The 19,177-nt window shown below is 35.7% G+C and overlaps 1 protein-coding gene and 1 non-coding gene across 3 annotated transcripts; one reads left to right on the top strand and one right to left on the bottom strand.

The window, feature by feature from the left end:
* On the bottom strand, positions 1–15,310 carry LOC149082575 (uncharacterized). 2 transcript variants are annotated; one of them, XM_089235829.1, is made up of 2 exons: positions 15,065–15,310; positions 1–1,384 (listed from the first exon to the last, which is right to left on the bottom strand). In XM_089235829.1, the coding sequence occupies exon 2, from the start codon at positions 1,375–1,377 to the stop codon at positions 238–240; it is 1,140 nt and encodes a 379-aa protein (XP_089091955.1). In that variant the 5' UTR covers positions 1,378–1,384; positions 15,065–15,310; the 3' UTR covers positions 1–237. The 2 variants fall into 2 exon arrangements, with proteins under 2 accessions (XP_089091955.1, XP_089091956.1); XM_089235830.1 differs by lacking the exon at positions 15,065–15,310 and adding an exon at positions 7,872–8,120.
* Positions 13,045–13,116, top strand: TRNAA-GGC (transfer RNA alanine (anticodon GGC)). Its single transcript has one exon. It is a non-coding gene; the product is annotated as a tRNA-Ala (tRNA).
* Positions 15,311–19,177: the final 3,867 nt, after the last annotated feature.

Raw genomic sequence — 19,177 nt, 5'->3', positions numbered from 1 at the left:
TTATAATCAGTATATTTATTACTTTTGATGCAACACAATATACAGACAACGAGTTTTTTTTACTCTTCTGCAGAAGAGTTCGAGAAACTACGTGGGTTATTCATCAGTAGAGAAGAGTGTCGATATAAATATTGATTACAGTATTCCTATTGATTAAAATGGGTTTTCGTTATAGTCTTCAGTGGATAAAAAAAACTGTCCAACAGCTTCAAAAAAAAATATTGATGGTTATTTTTATCAAGACTTCACACACCTATTATTTTTCAGAACGTAACCTGGTATTCCACAAACAAGAGTCCTACATTTATGGAAGAAAGGATCGTATGATTCATTAGATTTACACTTACTAATTCTCCCTACTTGAACTCCGTCCTTTGGATTCACGTCGAAAAGAAGCGTAATAGAAATCGGCGGTGAAACTCCGCCTTCACCGAACTCGAAGCCCTCACCTAAATCGGGCACACTACAGAAGTCATCGTTCACCAATTGGGCAGAGTTGCAAATAGCGCAGTGAATGTTACGATAACGTCGGGAAAAGCTGTCGCCGGTTTTGAGGGCGTGTATGGGAGCAGTGTAAGATTTACATTTGTTGGCAATGGTTCTATCGGACCAGTCAGGATCGCAATTCTCCACGAGATTGAAAATGCAGCGTTTGTGATGTTGATCAGTTGGAATGTCAGTCCTGATAAATACGCGCACGAATTTCCACTTATCATCGACTTTCTCCCAATGACCCCAGGACTGACGTTCCTCGTCGAATGTCAAGTTCTCCTCGAAATCTTGCTCTGAGTAATCTTGATACGCTTTTTTGCGTATCGTCATATTCCACAGGGTAAGGCGGTCTGGTTCGACTCTATTGCATATTCCACAGAAGTAATTTTTGTAAGTCACATTATTTGTATTGTCGAAAGCCGGGATTATAGTGTAAGGATCACGTATGTTGCTATCAAGACATTTGTTCCGAATCTGACGGTTTCCATTCCATTCCGGACTGCATTTGCCCACCATGAAGAACGAATCTGGTTGGCCGTTAAGTCTAACGCATACTTGACGGCTGCTTCTAAACCTTGTCTGATATTTTCTGTAAGGCGAATTGACGCAACAGGTGTCGTACTCATTGCAAAGTCTGCCGCAATCACAATACGGATCGAAAGAATTGTAGAAATCTCGACGAGTCGATCCATCGGATCCGTAAGTGACGCCGGAACAAGTGTCTTTTGGCTCACAATATCCTCCCAGATCCCTTAAATCCTGGTAGGTAACATAATCGGATGGAATCTCTTGACTTTGGGCGGATGGTAGGAATAGGCTTATGGGAACGACACATAAGGCAATTATGACATTAATTTCCACCATGTTTCTTCCGAATCGGAGCATGTAAAACCTATAGGGGGAAAAAGTTAAGCGTAAGTATACATTTTGCATTTTTCATTTACACAATTCTTAAATATTTGCCTTATTCCATGCAATTCATTCTCTTCTTATTTAGGGAATCCCGTCATAATACAGTACCAATTGTATAATGTACGAGAGCAAATAAAATACAAACCGGAGTTATTTTATAATAATTTTTCAAAGGGATAAAAAGATACGCAAATAACATATCACTTGTCTATGTAATTATGATATTGCGAAATAAATTTTTTCCAATGGATTCGCAGTTTCTTAATTCATTTCCAAAAATACAGAAGGACATGCGTGTAGCCAATTGCGCAAGTGCTTTTACACACCTACATCGTCGTAGAATCGCTGTCCTTCCAATCCCTCTTTGGGGAGGGGGGGGGGTTTGGTGCATGCAAACTTCCCAAAAACACTTTTTTTCAATTTTTAAATACTATGAAATTTTCTGCATCCAACTTTGTTAAAGATTTTGTTTTCCCTGCACTAGAAATATTTTGGTATAAACTGCTGGCAGACATTACACATGCCAATGTTTTTCACTAAAATACTCTTTTCTCTGAACTAAGTTTTTTTGTTAGATAAGGAACATTTTTTCGAACACCACTCATTCAGATGTCTTGAAACTTTCTGTGTCTCTCAACACTATAGTGTTACATACAAACATAGTGTAGATAAAAGCATTTTAGTGGAAAACATTTAATGTGTAATGACTGCCAGCAGTTTATATTAAAATATTTTAAAAATATTTTTAGTACAGGTTGAACAGAAGCTTTAACAAAGTTGGATGCAAAAAATTTCATAGCATTTAAAAATTAAAAAACGGGAAAATGTGTTTTTTGGAAAATTTGTGTGCACCAACCCCCCTTAAGCTGTTTAAACAATTGATGGTCGCAGAGGGTTAAATTCGAACTGGACACAGGCCAACTGAACCACCTTCAACTACTCAGTTTTTAATATAACAGTGTGTGACTTTGATTGTCATGGAGACGATTGGCACGAGGGACCCACCGAGGAAACATTTTTCGGTATTCCATGTTCCCGGCCATCCTGGAGGATAGATTAAAAACTATCCGTTCAGTTCACAATACATCAAGTTCCTAACACACCCCCCCCCCCTTAAGGCATGTACCAATTCTTTAGAAATTCCGTAGAGGAATGCTTACGAAGTGCATGTACGGTAAAGTAGTAGTAGTGCTTGTGGGGTGGGTGGGGGGGCTCATTTTCTAGCACATTACGCCCTGCTAAACAATTTTATGCCAATCGTAATGTACTTAAGTTTTGGAGAGATTTTTCTTCTTCCATCAACTGAACGTGGGGCCTCCCCAAATTTCAGACGATTTTATGTCGTTTTTAGCCAGAAAATTTATAATAATGCGTTGCGCAACGAATATATGTACCTCTAGTTCGCTCATCATGCTACTGATTGTAAGATACGTATACTATATAGTTGCTGCAGACAAGAAGAGGTAAGACACTGCAAACATCCAAACCACCTACTAGTAACCGTTAGTGCCACCTACTCTGCTGGAATGAAATTCTGGTTTATATTTGATCCACGCAGGTTTACGAAGATCAAAGTTACACAAGTTTGATACCAGCGAGTGTTTCTCATTTGAAACTATTAGAAAATTTTTCTAATGAATGAATAAAAAATAGCACTTAAACTATTGCATTCATTAGCTGATCCAGTTTAACGAGATCTGAAGAACCACGATTTTTAATTCATTTTTTTTTTCCAATGTGGATTAGCAATCAATAGTGGCCAAACGGAATACTTTTCACAACATTAAATTAACCGAACAACAAATTTTGAAGGAGTTTCTGTGCCTGAAACAAAAATAGTCATTTCTTATGTAATTCGGAATGCTGAACATGAAATTAACCATAGCTGTATAATGCTGGATTGGCGTTGGTTCGCTATAAAATCGCACATTTAATACACATATAACAACACACTATACAATCAATAGAAACAACATAAATATATAGGAAAAAATAAACAGAAAAAATATCACAAGCATATAGAAACGCATTAAGAAAATTCATAGAAATGCAAATTTATTACAGCATAACAGTTCATTTAACGGCGTCTGACACGATGCTTAATTCTGCATTATGCTTATTATGGACATAAGAAGCTGATTGTCAAACAGTTGTCTATTTTGCTATCGGACGAAATTTCATTAGTCTTCTGTGATACCCCTTGTAAAGCTTTTTTTTTTTACTTTTAACATGGTAATGTCTCACAAACCAGAGCCAATAAAACAATGTTTCCTTGGTGATATTCGTGTTCAGAAAATCAAAATCATCTGGAATTATATATTTTCATGTCGGACATAATCTCATTGTTGTTCGCTGTAATAAATTGTCTAGACGTCTATCAAGGAAATTTTTAGTGATGTTGTTTGAATTAGCTTTATTTTCAAGCTTGCAAGATTTACAGACAACCATGCTCCATCACATAATGATCTGACATCAACACGATGATCTCGCAACATTCTTCTCCCCCCCCCCACCCCCGCCTAAATACTTATTCAAAGAGATATTTTTTGAAATCTTCTTCTACCCAATAGAATTTTCAACAGTGTTTTCAATAAGTAGTAAAACAAGTCTCTTCTTTCCTTCTTGATTTCTTTTTTGTTCACTTTAGAATAATAAATGAATAAGGAAAACCTTGGGTTATATACCACAAAAATAATGTAATATTGCTGTACCACGGACATGTACATGATAATTAATGTACTTCAATTAATGAAATCGTTTTTGTACGAGATAAGGTGTCTGATGAATCCATTAGCTAAATTTTAAAAATAGATACATCCGAGATAAGTTTCAAAAGTTGTCCTAGAAACTGTTTAAATCAGGAGAAAAAATTCTGAAAAAGTCAAGAAATTTAATTTTTTATATATACAGTGAAACCTCACAACAACGATGCTTGATATCCTCTTCACTCCTGAGCCAAAACTAACTTATTTGTGCTTATGTCGATTCACGAATTTTCTTGAACTTCCCATTTGATTTGTTGTTGAAAATACTGTTCGATTCAATTTTTTTTTATGAATGTTCTAGAAATTTAATTTTTTTTTCAAAGATAAGATTAATAGATAAGAGATAAAAAGAAATAAAAAAGTTAATTTTTCAGTTTAATTTTGTTTTTCATTTTGCCAATAATATTTTTATGGGTATCTTTTTTCAGCTACTTCCTTTGGCATTTTGCTGGTTGTGGTCTTTGCATTTGCATAATTTGAAGTTGAATGGAAAAGAATAACCATTTTAATTGAAGAACCGGGACAATTCTGAAACACAGTTCTGGACAGTCCATGGGCGAATCTGAAAAATCCGAAGAAGTAACAAACGTCGCCTCGACTGACTTTTTGAACAAAATAACCCAACAAAAATCAAGACGTATGTTTCGGCACACAATGAGGGTCTTCTTTCAACGTGTTTCGGTCTTAAGCTGTGCATAGATGTTAAGAAAGGAAAGTTCACAGGGAGTCCCAGGTCAATGAAATCCCCCCCCCCCCGCCCACACGTGATCGTTTAAAAACACAAACATTTGTAGGCTAAAACACACATAAGAAATTTATTTGATCTTTTTTTATACATTTCTCGTTCAACAACTCTTTTAAAAAAATTACAGATGTTGATGATCAGAAAACCAGCAAAACCAGATGGTCTAAATCCGTAAAAGAAAAAAAAACCGTACCCCCTACGCGGTTTTAAGAAAGAAAAGATAGATTACTAGTGAGCTATTTCAGATGCGACTTGTCGGGTGAAAAAGATTTTTAAAACGCTATTATAACCATCTGAGTCATTTCATTCTTCTTAGTTTGTATAATTTTGTTGGATTTCATTTTACATTGAATTTTCCAAACAAAAAGCTGGTTCAAACTCTTCGCATCGAATAAAATGTCATAAATGTTTTTTTCCAGGAAATGTCGTAAATATTACTTTATGTTTATTTACTAAGAAAGTTGTAAAAAAGGGATTTGGAAACTTTTCATCCGCTAGAAAAGATGATCCCTGAAATGAATAACTTGCTTGAACTTGATCGAACACCAAGGACCATTCTTTACGCAATGGCCCATCCGGCTATACAGGAAAATCCTGCGGTATAATGAGATCTGCCGCTACGATTTTATGTGAATAAGTATGTGAATTATGAAGTGGTGCCCAAGCATATATATATATATATATATATATATATATACATATATATATATATATATATATACATATATATATATATATATATATACATATATATATATATATATATATCATTTTATTATACTTATTATATTATATTCATTACATCCAGCAATTAGAAATATTGACAGACGGAAGAGACAGATCCCACACAGAAAGGCAAACTCTAATAATGAAGATCACGAACTTAGTGAAATTTATGGAAGCAAATACAAATGTGGTGCGAAGAGAATCGTCGACCATAACAGTCGAAGCACGTACCATCACGATAAGTCCCAGAATATGTTCATGAATCAGACAGACGGTTCTTTCATATGCTGAGGAGTGCGAGAACGAATGACTCTGGAGTGAATAATTGTAGTACAATTTTTAAGAATTCGTCGTTGCAGCGTTGTCTGATCCCATGTCAATTTTACTTACTTCTTCGATGATAAATTATTTTATACATACAAGATGTCCTGTAAATGGTAATGCGGCCTTTATATCATCAATCGTCCGTCGTAGAGGTATGATTCCAATTTAGAAAATGCTCAAAAGGCGTTCAAAAGTTACTCGTACTAGTTTTAAGAGTGAAAATACAAAAAGTCGCAAAGTAAAAACTTTCAATTTTTATACGCTGCCCATGTCCTCTACCTTCCAATTAAAAAGTTGTTGCCCTGTACCTCCTGAGGACAACAGAAAAAATTCCACTTTTCCAAGTGCAATATTAGCCAAGATATTTGAATTAAAAAATCAGAGGAAAAATTATGAAAGAACAGCTAAAACTAACAGACAACGCTCCTTTTCCTCAGAAGTATATTGGAGCTGAAAGGTGATGTTGACGTGACTATACGTGCAACAAACGATATGAGCAAGCGCTGGTGGCCAAGTACACTGAAATTGGTTAGTTTATCCATGAAACTGAAGAATGAAAAAAGAGGGGGGGGGGGAGATGAGAACGAGAAAATCTTTGAAATTCAAAGGATTCAACAGTTTAATATTTAATATTTTTCGAAATTCGATACTTCAATTTCTTGCAGGGAGGCTAGATGCAATTTTTTTCAAGCCCCGATGGTTCACCCCCATAAAAATGTATTGGAAATTGGTTTTTTTAGGAAATACTGATGTAAACTGGTGCTATTTTAGCATATTTTTAACTGAAACTATACACAACAATTTAATAAATTAGAGTAGATTTTTAATTAGTTGAAATAGTTAATTATATATAAAAGTAAAATATGCAATTTGCATTTAGTTTACTGTTAGCTATAAACAGATAAAACCTTGCTTTACGATGTTGAATATGCGTTACCTTGAATTTAATTTTCAATCCCTACAATTTTTGTGCGATTTTGCGATCGCTGAAGACCTAAAATTTCAGCAATTCTCAAAAAATGACGCCGGCATGGAATGAAATCTTTCCACATAAACAAAACACTGTATTTGCATTGCCGACTTGAGCAGATATTCGACTTCTCGCGAATTGACAATAAAAGCAGCTAAACTTCGTTGAAATGGGATTAAACCGGATATGTATATGTTACGGTGAATGTGATAAAACTGGTTAGTATACATGATAGCTTACCAAATGCATTACGCATAATCGGTAATGCATTTGGTAAGTTTGATAAATTTCCCTAAATTAATCATTTTTACCGGTGATTATGCATATCACCCAAGCGATGTTGGTAAATTTAATAAGTACTAAAAAAAGTGATGATGATTTTTAGGGTATGCATAATAACAGATTTATCACATTTACCGTAATAAGTATATTGTATATGAAATGTAAGTTTTTCAAACGATCCAGTAGAGTTCAACTTATTCTTATAAAAAATCTGGCTCTCAGTAGTTCGTAAATACAGTGGATCCCGCTTATTACATTACCGCTTAGTGCGCCTTATTTTCTTGATGGTTTCAACGCATAGGCCGGGATTACAGTAGAAAATTCTGATGAAAGATATTTAACCAAACTTTTATAAAAAGCCTATTGTTTATATTCGCTCGAATATAATCGATACGCTAATTGGTTTCATTTTAGAAGTTTTATAAAAGAACTTATCCAAAACTTGTATAGAGTAATGCCGGCCTTGCTGATACTCATCGACATTTCCGAAGATTTCCTTGAGATTTAAAGATTAAAAACACTTAAAACGTTTTTGAATAACGTTGTAAGTGGCATGCACTGTAATTAATATAATTAACAAATAAAGGGAAGAGGTATATTACAAATATGCAATAGGATTTCAGTCTTAAGAGATAAAATAAATAAAATACCTTACCTAGTTTAACGAACAAGATTCTTTCGTAAAGATAAAGAGGGAGAGAAAAGGGAATCTATTATATATATTTAGTGTAAAAATCCTCTAGAGCCCGATTTCATAATCAAACATATAGCGTCATACTAATTTCCGGTATTGCATTTGCCAGAAATGTAAAATAATGCCGAGAAGTCTCTACAAGTCGGAAATATGTTGTCTCCGAGAAGGCAACTGGCTCTAAGAAGTCTTTCCATTTCCCACATCTTCCATACGTACAGATTCAACTCGATTTAAATAACGAAAGAGACAAATCCTCGTGTAACCGGTTCTCAAATCAAGATGCTCGAACATTGGTTGGTAATGACCGGGGTTGGTCATAAATATGACCTTTGTTTGACGAACAAGCTTTTATTACATAATTACTTTCTATTTCTTTTCATATCATTCAGCCTGTCTTGTCATCTTGGTAAAAACGACCATAATGTCGAAAAAAAATTCAGATATTTTCAAACTCGGTTATATTGGCCTCGCTTGTAACAACACCTCGGCTATAACGTCAATATTCGGCGGCACAAGGTGATTCCTGTGGAGAATGATATTAATTCTTCATCATGTCGATGAAAAAACGTAACGACCTTGGATATAATGACACACATTTTTTCTGTTCCCCAGGAGATATTCCTAGAAAACTCCCAAAGAATTGTCCCGTTTTTTTTTCGACGAGGCTTGCTTTAATTCGTGTGTAGTGATCCCTCGGTTTACGAATTTTTCGGCTAACGAAGATTTTGTGGGTGATTTTTCTGCCTCGGCTGACGAACATTTTCGTTGCATGAATGAACGCGTAAACACAAAACAGCCACGCCGTGAACTGAATTTTAGTGCCAATCATCATCAGAAGTACAGTGGATCCTGCTTATAACGTTTTCAAAGAAAACAATTATGAGAAAACGTTATAAACGGGAAATCTAATGATAATAGTAGTAAAAATTGGGACCACGAAAATAAGTCCTACTGAGTGGGAAAACCTTCTGAGTTGAATGTTATAAGCGGGCGATCCACTGTACTGTCCCTTGAGCTCGATTAACTCCTGTCCATCATTTTTTTCTCTTCAGTGACCTCGTATCTCTGAACTTTCGGGCATACTAATTCAAAAAATCTTCTACGCCGTTATAACCAAGTTTGACTGTAATTTCAATATTTCTCTAAATCGTGAATTTCTTATTTTGAAACTAATTTCGAATCGCTAAAAAGTATTTTAAGTCTTTTCAAAAATGACTGGCATTTCTACAGCACAAGACATAACTGCAGTCAAACTCGGTTATAACGAGATAGAAGATCTCGCGAAATTTTGGTGTTATAACTGAGCTGTCGTTACAGCCGGAGTTGATGTTTTCAAGACCTTTTAAATATGTAAGTATAATCAGATGCGATAAAATACTGTGAATGAAGTTGAATTTCCATACGATTCGCGTGACCATACAGTGTCGGGGAAAATGTGAGAAATTAAGATCATAAAAACGGGACATCGCTGGTTCTCGCCAAAAATTGATAATTGTCTTTTTATAAAAAAAGTCTTTGACGAGGAATGAAGTGATACAGCAGGTCTCTGCCCTGAATTAATGTGTATTCACGAAAAGAAGTTTGAATAAGGCACGTGTGAGATCATATGCGTTAAAATAAAATTTCAAATTATGCGAATTCTTCTTCTTCCCCGATATTAGAAATTATTATATAAATCGAAATGAAAAACAAAAACATTTGGCAAAATTACGGAGGAATGCTGGAATATGTCCCGTTTACGAATTACGTCAATGAGCAAGTCCGAGCATTGAACACGAAATCGGTCTTTTTCCTTTTTCATCGTTAGGTATCATCATGAAGCATCCTCCACTACTACTACTACTAAACCAGACATGCAAGTCGTCCATATTCCTCTGCGGAACTTCTAACGAATTGGTACATGTTGGAATGTATGTATAGTGAACCTTACGTGAAGTTAGTTTCTGTGTAATGCTTGTTATGTGTAGTGCTGCCATCTGCAATCAGTTTTTTTAACTGAGTTTTTGGTCAACTCATAGAGAGTGAAGTGTAAAGAATGAATAATTGCAATGTTGTAGGCTTGTTGCTCTATGCGGCGAGACTTTTTAACGGAGAGATCGGCTCGCATTCGCGTCTCGAAGTTGAGCATCCTCCACTAGTTTTTTCTATTTGGCTTAAGTTGGAAACGTCAACAATGTTGCCGAAAAGCCAACAAATTTCTTCTTTTCAAATTTTCTATAAAAGTAAACCCTTGTTTTTGTCTGAGAGTCTCGCATTCATGATTTCGCACATAAGCAATGTCTTTCGGCACTTCTTATCCACAAACTGAAGTTATTTGTGATCATGTTGACATTGAGTACGATTCGTATCGTTGAATGCAAATGTTTAAGAAGTTTAAATTTTTCCTGTTGTGAGGACAGTTATCCATCTCGTGACCGCAAAAAATGTAATAATAGAGAGATTAAAACCAATTAATAATAAATCAGAGATTAATCACTAAATTTGCGGTATCTATGGTCCAAAGGTCATGAGAATGAAAATGTGAGTCCAGGAGAATGTGATAACCATGGCATATCAGTGTCTATAGAAGGAATGTGTCGAAAGACCTTAATGCGAAAGTTTAAGTTTAAACTTTTCCTGGCATGAGGCCAGTTATCCGTCTTCGACCGCAAAAAATGTGATAACAGAGAGATTAATCAATTAATAATAAATCCGAGATTAATCACTAGATTTGTGGTATCTATTGTCCAAAAGTCATGAGAATGATGGTGAAATCCGTGAATGGGTAAAAATGTAAGTCCAGCAGAATGTGGTAATCATGGCATATCTGTGTCTATAGAAGGAATGTGTCGAAAGAACTTACGCATGGGCAAAATCATGAACGTATGTGTTTTAAAAGTATATTGCTCTAAATCAGTGCTTGACCACTTAACAGTTTCTTTTTTCTGAAATATTTTGTCCTTATCAAAATAAGCACATTTTTGATTAAAAAAATTTGTATCCGAACTGATTATATAAATTTAAATCAGCAGTCAGATCTGTTATGAGTATTAAATTTATTAATTTTTTATAATTTTTAATTACAGCGAAAAAAAAATGTATTTTTTTTAATTCAAAGTTGGCTTTTTTCCCTAAGAACTAACTGAACTCAATATTCTGCCATGAGCTGCCATTGTCATTATTCTTTCATTTTAGCACAAAATTGAAAAGAAATAGCAATGCGTGGAGTACAATTGACCAATGCAAATAAAATTCGCTCCTTTCCACGAAAAGCAGAAAAACCTGACTTTGAAACCGATGTACACTTGTTTTGCAATCCGATCTTTACTACTAGAGCTTTTTTTTTTTTTTAACCGAGCACAACTCAGGTCTATCGCCATAGGCAATACTACTAGAGCTATTAGAAACACTGCAAACTAAAAACTAGTAAAAAAAACCGGGCAAATCACGAGATTGGTATAGAAAAATAAGCTGCTCGAGTGTGGCGTACGGGTAAATCAGGGAAGTCCCTTTTCGCACCATCCGAACTGTGTTCGGGCGAAATTATTAAGTAGTCAAAATCAATCCATTTCTACTTATAAACCGGTGAAATTAAGTGAACAATTTTGCGGTCCGGTATAAATTGGAGGAAATAATTTGACAACTCAGACAAGAAATAAATAATTATAGAAGCAGGAAAAAAAAAAATTCTCAACTCTACTTATTATATATATGTATAATAAGTAGATGTAAGAAAAAAAAACTACTGTGTTATACATGCGAGAAACATCATTGAGCTATGATTTTTGCTGCCATCTATTTAACAGAAATAGAACTGACTGTTATGATTCCTGAAATAGGGTTTTAAACCAATTTACAGCAAAAAGATTAGCAAAACGTGACATGATACTTAATCATTAATTTTTATGCTCCACATCAGAGTAAACTTTAAGGGTCTAAATGTCGGTTACTGTGTTTTTATGTTTGCCACCTTGAATATTTATTTATGCTTATTGTTAGTTATCCTTATCGTATCACACTTGAAACTTCAAACTTTGCGTGTGGTTACACATGTGAAAAAAATAAGAGAAAAGTGGTCTTTTTTTTTTTTTAAAGGTTTTTATTACCTTGTGTATTTTATTATTATGTTGACATAATTACCCCAAAATTCCTGATGCACTGAGTACGAAACAGAACTATACTACCTATATTTTTGATTATACTTGCCGGGGTTTTTTGCGTCACGACGCCTATGTGATTTTTTCCCCATTTTCCATTCAAAGATAGATGTTACTTGACTGCTGCAGATTGCGAGATCCTGACTGGTGTGGACTGTGGCGGCATTTGACTGCAAATTTCCAGACCATGCCTTTTTTTGACTAATTCTTTTCACAATTTATCACACATACACACCTATCTATCAACACCTTTTCTCTTCTTCATAGGCCTTCTTGGCCAGTCTTTATGCCGGCAGTTGACCCTACAGGGATAGGAATCGGCTGAAAATTTAATCCTGATCTGGTCTGGCGGACCTATTGTAAACCCTTGCAATAGCCTTGAGGGCAGGACTAGGCACACATAGAATTTTCTCATTCCGCAGTCACTGCTACAGAAAACATAAAATCACATTACCTGGTATTTTGGAGCATAAGATTTACGTTACTATGCAGCATAAAAATGAACAATTTGAAGTATTATACTTTTTATTATTTATTTTCATGCTCCGCACTGTTTAAGACAACATTAGAATTTTAGTTGAAAATTGATAGTAAAATATATGACATGAATGTCGCTCTCCACTTGTTAATACAAGAATTACAGAAGACTGGATGTTGTGAAGATATTTGTTACTTGAGATGTTAATTTTTTAAGGAAGGAAAAAACTCATCTCTGCCTCTACCGGGAGTCGAACCCGGGTCCCTCGATTGCCGGACGAGTGCTCTGACCACTAAGCTACAGAGGAGATAGAGATTTTCCTTCGCTAGAGCGTATATATATATCTTCACAACATCCAGTCTTCTGTAATTCTTGTATTAACAAGTGGAGAGCGACATTCATGTCATATATATAGCCCTCTGGTGGCTCGTCGTCCATGAGCTATTAGCTGATCGGTTTCACCGTCCATTGCACGGTTCCGTTCGGCATATATACGCTCTAGCGAAGGAAAATCTCTATCTCCTCTGTAGCTTAGTGGTCAGAGCACTCGTCCGGCAATCGAGGGGCCCGGGTTCGACTCCCGGTAGAGGCAGAGATGAGTTTTTTCCTTCCTTAAAAAATTAACATCTCAAGTAACAAATATCTTCACAACATCCAGTCTTCTGTAATTCTTGGATAGTAAAATAGTTTTGGTTTTATTTGATTGATGACAGCAAAAGTCCCAGCATAACGTTTTTTTTCATTTCAAGCAATATTTATGCATTTTTCTCTCTTTTAAATAAAAATATCTCCACCAGAAAGCAAATAGAATTCGAGCTCATTCGTCAATCTTCAAGGCAACATAATTTAACCTTCTGGCGCACACACAAATGTACAGTAGTGATCTTCAACAAGAGCCTTTCGTTCGCACATCGCTGCTCTTAAGTAATCAAGTGAAGAAGAAGAGCCCATTTGCAGTATATGAGGGCCCAAGGGCTGCTAAAAATTAGGCTATAAAAATAGATAACATACGTTGACTGTGCACATTTGCATCATGGCTTCCATTGAAAGCATTTCTGTGAAATTACACGCATGTGTGTGTAGGAACACTTGCATTATCGTGGATGAAAAAGTTAAAGAAACGGAATGATTTTTTTTTCTTTATGGCCGATGCGGTCATAAAGAAGAAAGTACATGTCCTGTCGAAGTTTGTACTTGTCCTGGGCATGTCGAGCAATAGATTTGTCCAGCCATGCGGTAATCTCACTTATACGATCCCCTCACTTATATGACGGTTGTCTGCAATCCCTGTCAAAGATATAACATTGTAATACTATGTATGTATATTCATTTATACACCTCTCTCACCTGAGTCATTTTTTCTTGTTTCCTTGCACAGACACAGAAGTGAGAGATTACTGTTCTTGTTTCAAATATTTAATAATAATTCAAATAAAACTTTGCTTATCAGGGATAATCTAAGCGTAGAAAATCTGAGATAACATTGCCATCCAGATTTTTTATTATCATTATCACATTTTCTCTCATTATTATTTTTTCTATTGTTTTCGTTGATCAATTTGATATTTAATTAATAATTAAAACATTAAAATTCAACACTAGTCTGTAATTATTCAATGTCATAGTCTGTCATTATTCAATTAATTAATCATTCTCAGAGATATGCTTCGAAACTTTTCAATTGTTTCCTATTGTTCTAGCTCTTAGTATTTGATATTCTTTAGGATTGAGTATGTTGTAATTGAAGCTTAAAACTCCACTCGTATATGTATATCAGGGTACCATAGATGATACCCCCTTCATCATTTCTCTGCTAATTAAATTCAGTAGTGCATTTTGATTTTTGTTATTAAGTTTTAATTTTGATTTTATTATTTTTAATATTTTTAGTTTTAAATACAAAGTGTAAATAAATAAATAGTTTAAAAATTCATATAAATTGGAGAAATTGATAGATTTGAATGCGGCTTTGGAAAAAGTTTTTCACTCAAAGAAAATTTTTTTGGTACGTAAAACAATTAATTGAAATTTTTGTCGATAGAAAACGCTGAAGAAACGAAAATCACAGAATTTTGGACATAAACCTTTCCTCTATCTCTTCTGTGTCCGAAACGTTCGTAAAGCTTCAACCGACGAGGTAAAACAGCTTCACCAATAGTGCTTCATCCAGCAATGTCTCAACATCACAATAAAAATTTAATGTAACCGTCAATAAATGAAAAATTCAGAAAAGAGCTGTTAATCGTATACCCAGCATTTTATATGACTGACTTGCATATTTCCAATGATTTGCTTCCGCACGGCACCCTCTATCAACAAATTTGAACTAAACATTTTTTCTGTACCCCAAAAAAGTACCACGACGTGAGAATAACTTTTCCGCAAACCGCATGCATTAAAATATACAAATTCTTTCAACTTTTATAAATTTTTAAACCATTTACGCATTTATGGGACGGGACACCCTATATACACAGAAATGTTTTAGAAACTTCCATTCGGGAAAATATAAAAACAATGAAACAGTTGACAATGCTTACCTTATAAAAGCTTAGCGAGAAATCAAAAAAATTTTTACAAATAAAATTGTTTACTGGTTGTATTCATTTTACTGCGTTTGTGTGGCTCGGAATCTGAGAACACTCTTTAGTAATAATATTTTCCCTTCGATTTGATTCTACCGAGATACCGTTATCTCGTAAGAACAAGTTCCTATTCGGCATTGTTGACCTTCCTTACATACTTCAGACTTCTCTTTTCCCCAAGGAGCTACAGCAATCTATTTCAAATTGAAAATGCATCGTATGTAGTATGTGTTTTTACTTTCTTTCTCACTTGCTAACCCATTTTCAACTGACGTTGCATTTGTGCGTAATCCTTTATTAAAAATTTTCATACAATTTTTTTTAATGAAATTGACATTTAAGGTCTAGCGAGAGTGTCATAGTATTTTTGGATATTTTATCTTGATTTTCGATCTGGAAACTTTTTTTTCCATGACAATGAACAGAAATAATTTTTTTTTAATAGATAAAGTAATTTTTTCCATAATTTTTATTCGTCACATGATACATGAGGTTTCCCAAAACCATAATAACTGATTATTTCAATGAAATTAGGTTAATTGAATGAAATTAATTGATTGGATATTTAAATTAATTACTAAGAAAAAATTGTTAAAAAAAATTAACATCCAATTTTTTCTAACTTCCCCGCAGAGACAGTTGAATTTTCTCTCTTTACAAAATATATCTTTGCATCAGCCAGCTGTGTTAAAAACTTTTGGAAACTACTCTCACCACCCTCAGGGGTTTCCAACGTAGAGTTTCTCGCGGAACCCTTCATGCTTATAAGGCTGTTCAGCGGAACCCTTGATGATAATGAGGCTATTTCACGGAGAACGTAAACAAATTTTTGAATATTTATCCAAAAAATTTTTTATCTCTTCTGACTTCTCAGCAGCATCATAGTCCCAATGCGAAATGAAAGAGGGCTTAAGCTTTCCGGCCCCCACCCCTCTTAATCAGGGGTGTACGAAGGATCGATCTTTGGCATTGGGGGCACAAAAATTGTCTTCCCGAGAACTTTTAAATTGCCACCCTTAAGAAAGTACTTAAATTAACAGAAATTAGTTTAAAAATAGCACATAAAAGGTATTTTCTTTCGATATTTTAAATTTTCGAAATATTTCGAAATATTGAACTTAGTTTTAGTTTTTTGTCGGCTTGGGAGAGGGCATGGGTCCCCCCCCCCCCCATGCGTGGGATCTCTGCTCTTGATATAAATATTCATTGCTCAAATGAGGTGCAGTTTCCTAAAATCTCAAAAATTTGTTTCAGGGGTATACGTATAAAAATTAAGGAATTAACTTTTTGTGTCTCTGTGTGCTCAAAAACCCAACCCAATTAGAAAGTTGCTGCCTAGTCTCTTCTGAGGCCAACAAAAAACTTCCATGTTTCCAAGTACAATATTCACTGAGATATTCGAATTCACAAAAACGGAGGAAAGTTGGGAGGGAAAAAAACAGCTTTGAACGCGGGTGAAAGTGTTTTTCCGCATGTAGAGCTGGTTTTTTTTTTTTTTTTTTTTTTTTCTCAAATTCCCATTTTTCGAATATGAATATCTCAGTGAATATATATGTATTGCACTTGGAAACGTGAAAAAAAAAATTTAGCATCAGGAGAGACAGGGTAACAACTTTCTAATTTGGTTTTTTAGTACAGGGTATCCATGCAAAAAGTTGTTTGTTTTTTTTCATGTATGCAACTCCTCAAACGAATTTTGAGATTTCAAGTAACTGCACCTCATTTCAGAACTTTTTGTAATTGAAAATATGTTTCTAAAGTCAACGGTTGCAGAGATATCTGCTGTGCAAACAATTTGGGACAGCCTGTATAACTTCATCATAGGTAGGGCCTGTGAAGAGTTTTTCTTGGAAGCCGACCAAAAATCTCAATTTAGGGGCCATACTGCAAGATGGGGAGGGGGACATGAGTCTCCGTGCCGTCCAACACCCTCTAATGGAAATTTTAACCCCCCCCCCTCTTCTCTAGGAGGTGTTGGCCGTGCCCGGTCATCCTATTGGGGGCATATTCACGAATCAAGAGCTCTTATTACAACCATCACCAGAGCTCCCGTGCAAAAACTCTGGCATGTACTTTAAATAATCATGAAAATACTTGAAATAATCACGATGCTAATCATTGAACCATAGGGTGTTCATATGAGAGTCGTCGGTTTTTTTACTCTATATACTCAAAATTGAGTAGGCTCCACTAATAGGGTCGCATACATGAAAAAAAATACAGAAATCAACTTTTTGTATGGACACCTTATGCTCAAAAACGAAATTAGAAAATTGTTACCCTGTCTCTCCTGATGCCAACAACAACAAAAAATGTCTGTCTTGGGGACGAAGCTGTAGTGGGTGGGGGGGGGGGGCGCATGATAAGCTCAGAGATGCTCGCGGGAAAAGAAAAAATTTTATTCCTACATATATGAAATGCGCCCTCTACCTTTATTTTCTTTCAGACGAGGTCATAATGTGTTTTATTATGACCTCGTCAAATTTTTCCTCGTCCTGATTTTTTATACAGTACAGTACCATTGAGAAACATCATTAAACCCCTCCTGCCACCTATCAAATAAAAAACACAACTGTTATGATTCGAACGAATGATTGATTTTTAATTATTGTGCTGCATAAAAAATAAATTAATATTGTGTGATATTAATAAGCATTTTAAAAATAATAATATAAATTAAATTGTTGAATTTGCTCCAAAATTTTAATAGTTGATACTTGTATAGAGTAAAATAAAATCAGTAACACTCGCAGTGAAATTTTTCTACCATCCAATAAAAATGCATGTAGCAGCAAGATGAATGCCGTTATTTATGTTATGATTAGGGATATATGCGGAATTTGAATTTTTTTTTTTTACTTTTTTTCGCGGAATATAGGTAATTTACACTTTTTGAAGTGGAAAATTAATTTTTCTCAGTGCTTACATATAACCCGTGTATATACACTGAAGAGCCAAAAACAACTCGTACAGGCATGCGTATGCAAATAAGGAGATATGGTACCAATCAGTTACGGCGCTGCGGTCGGCAACGCCTATATAACACAACAAGTGTCTGGCATAGTTGTTAGATCGGTTACTGCTGCTACAATGGCAGGTTATCGAGATTTAAGTGAGTTTGAAACTGGTGTTATAGTCGGTGCACGAGAGATGGGACATAGCATCTCCGAGGTAGCGATGAAATTTGGATTTTCACGAGTGTACCGTGAATATCGGGAATCCGGTAAAAAATTAAATCTACGACATCGCTGCGGCTGGAAAAAGATCATGCAAGAACGGGACCAACGACGACTGACGAGAATCATTAAACGTGACAGACGTGCAACCCTTCCGCAAATTGCTGCAGATTTCAATGCTGGGCCATCAACAAGTGTCAGCGTGCGAACCATTCAACGAAACATCATCGATATGGGCGAAGGCCCACTCGTGTACCCTTGATGACTGCACGACACAAAGCTTTACGCCTCGCCTGGGCCCGACAACACCGACATTGGACTGTTGAGGACTGGAAACACGTTGCCTGGTCTGACGAATCTCGGTTCCAATTGCTTCGAGCTGATGGACGGGTATGGAGACAACCTCATGAATCCATGGACCCTACATGTCAACAGGGGACTGTTCAAGCTGGTGGAGGCTCTGTGACGGTATGGGGCGTGTGCAGCTGGCGTGATATGGGACCCCTGATACGTCTAGATACGACTCTGACAGGTACGTAAGCATCCTGTCTGATCACCTGCACCCATTCATGTGCATTCCGACGGGCTTGGACAATTTCAGCAGGACAATGCGACATCCCACACGTCCAGAATTGCTACAAAGTGGCTCCAGGAACACTCTTCTGACTTTAGACACTTCCGCTGGCCACCAAAATCCCCAGACATGAACATTATTGAACATATCTGGGATGCCTTGCAACGTGCTGTTCAGAAGAGATCCCCACCCCCTCTTACTCCTATGGATTTATGGACAGCCCTGCAGGATTTATGGTGTCAATTACCCCCAGCACTACTTCAGACATTAGTCGAGTCCATGCCACGTCGTGTTGCGGCACTTCTGCGTGCTCGCGGG

The sequence above is a fragment of the Pholcus phalangioides genome, unplaced genomic scaffold (genome assembly GCF_987345545.1).
Source record: "Pholcus phalangioides strain wild (caught in Gottingen) unplaced genomic scaffold, Ppha-v1.0 ptg000009l_1, whole genome shotgun sequence".
NCBI classification, from domain to species: domain Eukaryota; kingdom Metazoa; phylum Arthropoda; class Arachnida; order Araneae; family Pholcidae; genus Pholcus; species Pholcus phalangioides.
This window is presented reverse-complemented; position numbering and strand designations above follow the sequence as displayed.

Excerpts from the sequence above, each read along its gene's own strand:
- LOC149082575 (XM_089235829.1), bottom strand. The coding sequence starts at position 1,377 with ATGCTCCGATTCGGAAGAAACATGGTGGAAATTAATGTCATAATTGCC.